This window comes from Camellia sinensis, chromosome 13 (genome assembly GCF_055761805.1).
Source record: "Camellia sinensis isolate YWXY chromosome 13, ASM5576180v1, whole genome shotgun sequence".
NCBI lineage: Eukaryota > Viridiplantae > Streptophyta > Magnoliopsida > Ericales > Theaceae > Camellia > Camellia sinensis.
In genome coordinates this window covers 56,966,291-56,970,798 of record NC_138973.1, presented here as the reverse complement: position 1 = coordinate 56,970,798, position 4,508 = coordinate 56,966,291, and the positions used below count along the sequence as shown (strand labels likewise).

Here is a 4,508-nt window from a genome sequence, read left to right as displayed (position 1 = left end):
AAGAGAAATAAAGAGAGGAAGAGAAAAACCTCAATGTTGAAATGATGCGATGCGAGCGGCGATGGCGATGTAATGATGTTCGACGGTGGAAGATTGACGGTGGAAGATCGACAGTGAGCGACGGTGGAATACTCACATTGGATGACCAACAGTGACTATGAATGGTAAATCAGCGATGGTGAGTCCGTGTGAGAGAGAGAGAGAGAGAGAGAGAGAGAGAGAGAGAGAGAGAGAGAGAGAACTTGTTTGGGTTATGTAAAGACAGAGAAAAATATGAAAAAAAATAAAAATAAATCATAATTAATAAAGTGGGCGGTAATGTGAAAGTATTCCCACCAAAGAATAAATCTATGTGTTTTATGAAATTTTTTAGTTTTATTGCCGACTAACTGTTTTTTGTCACTGAAAATAAGTATTTGCCGACCACATTTTTGGTTGGCAAAGATTAAAAGTAAAAAAAAATTCATTAATATTTGACAACTAAATTTTTTAGTAGGCAAAAATTGGTATATGACGATTAGATTTTTTTTTTTGGTCACAAAATATAAATATATGTCGACCAAAAGTTTGGTCACCAAAATTTAATAGCAATAATTATTCTAGTTATTTGGTGACTAAACATTTTGGTCACCAATTAATTTCATAAATCTCTTCAAAATTTGAAATGTCTCTCTTTAAATATTTTAGTTCTTTGGTGACGAAATTTTTTTTTAGTCGCTGAAAGTAAATTTTTGGTGACCAAACTTTAAGTCGCCGAAGATAAAAAGTAAATTTTTGTTTTTCATTTGGCGACTAAATAATTTTAATAGTCAGAATTAACTATACAACGGCTAAAATATTTTTTAGTCGTTGAAAATAAATTTTTGTTTGGCCGTCAAAGATAAAAAGTAAATTTTTGTTTTCATTCGGCGACTGAATAGTTTTTGTAGCCAAAACTAATTATACATTGACTAAAATATTTTGTAGTCGGTGAAAATAAATTTTTGGCGGCCAAAAGATAAAAAAGTTTTTCATTTGGCGACTAAATAATTTTAGTAGTCAAAACTAACTATACAGCGACTAAAATATTTTTTAGTCGCTGAAAATAAATTTTTTGTGACCAAATTTTTGGTTGCCAAAGACAAAACGTTTTTTATTTGGCAACTAAATAATGTTAATAGCCCAAACTAACTATACAGCGACTAAAATATTTGTTTGTCGCTGAAAATAACTTTTTGACGATCAAAAAAGTAAAATTTTGATTTTCATTCGACAACTAAAAAAATTTTCAATAGTCAATTGTGACATTTTTAGAGACAAAAATTTTTTTTAGTCGCCAATAATCAATATATCCTGACTAAAAAAAATTAATCGCTAAATATTATATTTTTGCCGACAAATATAATTTTGAATTGCTAATTTTATAATTTTTGGTGATTAAAATTTTTTTAATTACCAAATTTAATTGTCAAAAGTTTAATTTATTGGAGTGGTAGTGATATCCCTTGTACTCCCGCAACAAACAGAATTTAATATTTTATTGAGTTTTTAAAAGTCACATATATATGACAGATATATTATAACTAACATTAAATTAAAGAATAATGTTTGGGGTCCTAATTCTGTGGCTCAAATGGCCAAAACGACGTCGTTTTGGCCATTTTGATGTTGTTTTGTACTCAAAACGACGTCGTTTTGGCTATTTGAGCCACATTTGAGCCACAGAATTTGAGCCCTCTACCATTGCTCTAAATTAAATTAAATATTTTTTAAATAACTGAGTCTCATACTCTGACATTGCAGAAGAACTTTCAAAAAAAAAAAAAAAAAAAGTGAAGACATAGTTTAGCATGGGAGATTACGGCGGTTGTATCGGATGTTCATCAGTTTGGCCGCAGCTGGTCTTGGACTTTCTCATGGTCTACGAGATCTACAAATAGGATAGCCCATTGGGGGAGCTAATGCCTATCCTAAACGATGTCTTTCGTTTCCTCTTTAATACTACTATCTCCTAACTTGTAATCTCTTCTTTTCGTAATCTATACATACTTTTTGCGTTGAAAAAACAAAAGTAAAGCTAAATCCAGAAAAACAATTAAAGAATTCCCAATTGGGAAATAAAAATCCAAAAATCAAAACCAAGTTCATGAACCAACTTTCCCAAACCCAACCCATCAACCCCTATATAAATTTCCCACGCATCTTCTCTCCCAAATATCAGCTCACTATCTCTATCTCTATCTCTTATCCTATACGCACACAACTCAATTTCTACACAAACGATTACACTTCTAATTCTATAAATAATACTCGTGTTTGTTTTTGATACGATCATGTACGCAGAAGGTGATTTCAATGCCAATTTCGCTCTGCTGTGCTCGATACATCGTGACTTGCAGGGAGAGTTTGAAGCTCCGGCGATGAACTCGGGCAATAACCCCGTAGAGTACTGTTGGGTTAACAACTTGTTCCCTTGTCTGGCCCAAAACTCGGGAGATCTGCCTCTGAAGGAGAACCATTCGGAGGACATTGGCAGGCTTCCAACTCCGGCGGTGGCGTCCACCACCGCAGCTGCTATCGAAATGAGTAACTTTTCGAAATCTGTTGCGCCACCTGTGACGGCGGCGGTGGAGTCGAAGGGGAGGCAATACAGGGGAGTGAGAACGCGGCCGTGGGGGAAGTACGCGGCGGAGATTAGGGATCCGGCGAAGAATGGGGCCAGGGTTTGGCTGGGGACGTATGAGACGGCGGAGGACGCCGCCGTGGCCTATGACATTGCGGCGTATAGGATGCGCGGGTCACGTGCGCTTCTGAATTTTCCGCTCCGGATTAATTCAGGTGAGCCGGAGCCGGTGCGGGTTACAGGAAAAAGGTCATCGGCAGATCGATCTTCATCGTCGCCCGCGAGTTCGTTGCCGTCATCGGAGAATGGATGTTCTGGGAAGAGGAGAAGGAAGAAGGTGGTGGCGAAAGAGGAGCCGGTGGTGGTGGTTCCCAAGTTGGAGGAAGAAGGAGGAGAGCGTCGATTGGAGATTAGAGAGGTAAAAAAAATCAAAAAAATGGACAAAATCGGTTGCGCAGAACCAAACCAAATCGGTCCTATTTGACTTTTTTTTTTTTTTAAATGTGTAATAAAAAATTGTAAAAATTAGTTTGTAGGAAAAAATTTGAATTGGGAGTTGTGCAGCTATAATTGTTGACTTTTGGTGAATAGTGATAACTTTTTAACTTTTTGAGTAACTTTTTGACTTTTTGAGACTTCTCAAACTTGACCTAAATATATAGTCTGTTAAGTATAAAGTTCAATTAATTCGCTTAATTATTTATTTTTTTATAAATATTTCAGGTTTGATAATAAATATTGGCAATGTGATAAATTATTATATGTGTTTTAGTTAAGTTTTGCTACTATTATGCTTATGTAGTCATAGCAGATGCTGATCAAAAAAAATGTAGTCATAGCAGATGTTTATGTTGTTTTTAATTTTTTATTTTAATTCTACTTGATAGATTTGTGATTTAACCTTATGGGATGATAGTTTTAAACTTAGTTTTTTATTTGGTGTCAAAACTTTAATTTTCAGATTATATTTGTTTCTAATTCTACTTCAATATTTTTATTTAATTATTTACTATATTACAAATTTAAAAAGTAACTCAAATTTAAAATGTCTTGAACCGGTTACACTGTACTGAATTGAACCATTTGAATTGGTGTGATTTGATATGGTTTAGTAAAAAAATCAGTCTGTATCGATTCTCAGTATAATAAAACTAATATTATCAATTTAGTATAAAATTTTATCTAAATACCAACTGTTCTAAACTGAATTTGGTTCATGGCTTTTGAGTTCTGACTAATGTCTGCTTGGGATTGTGCATTTATGGTTTTGAAAAATGAGTGGGAGCTCTAATTAGAGCTACCACCAGTGATCTCGCTGCCACAGTTTGTATTGTGTCTGTTTGTTTGTTTGTTTGTTTGTTTGTTTGTTTTTTTTTTTTTTTTTTTCGTTTTACTATCTTATTAGTGGTGGGTTTAAAGTCACTAAATTAGTAGTCTCTATTGTTGTTTAATTGATTCTTTTCTTGGATCAGAATAATTTTTTTTTGTGTTTTGTTCTTATGGAAAACATTTGTTCATCTCATGAAAATGAATGATCTTTTCAGCCTCTTGCAATGCGACATATCTTATCATTTTATCTTTTCATTGCTTTTCTTTACAATTCCATTTGATTTATAATGGAGTAAAACGATTTAAATATTATTATTCAAGTACAAAAATTAAATTTGTTTTTTAAATTTAAAAATATAGCAATTAATTAGAATATTTAAGACAATATTTTCTTTCGTATCTTCTCTAATCATCAATTAATCATCCTATTAACACATCATTTCATCTAAAAGGTAGGTTTAGAAAATGGGGTTATTTATCATTTTCCAAATAATTATATTCTTAAGTATTTATTTTATTATGGGTAAATTACAATCACACCCCTTGAGATTTGATTAAAATACAAATTGTTCTTTGT

The 4,508-nt window shown here is 33.0% G+C and overlaps 1 protein-coding gene across 1 annotated transcript; it reads left to right on the top strand.

The window, feature by feature from the left end:
- The first annotated feature begins 1,952 nt into the window (after positions 1-1,952).
- LOC114314498 (ethylene-responsive transcription factor 1A-like) lies at positions 1,953-3,219 on the top strand. The gene has a single exon (XM_028260982.2). It carries the CDS (start codon positions 2,313-2,315, stop codon positions 3,084-3,086), a length of 774 nt encoding a protein of 257 aa, XP_028116783.1. The 5' UTR covers positions 1,953-2,312; the 3' UTR covers positions 3,087-3,219.
- The last annotated feature ends 1,289 nt before the right edge of the window (positions 3,220-4,508 follow it).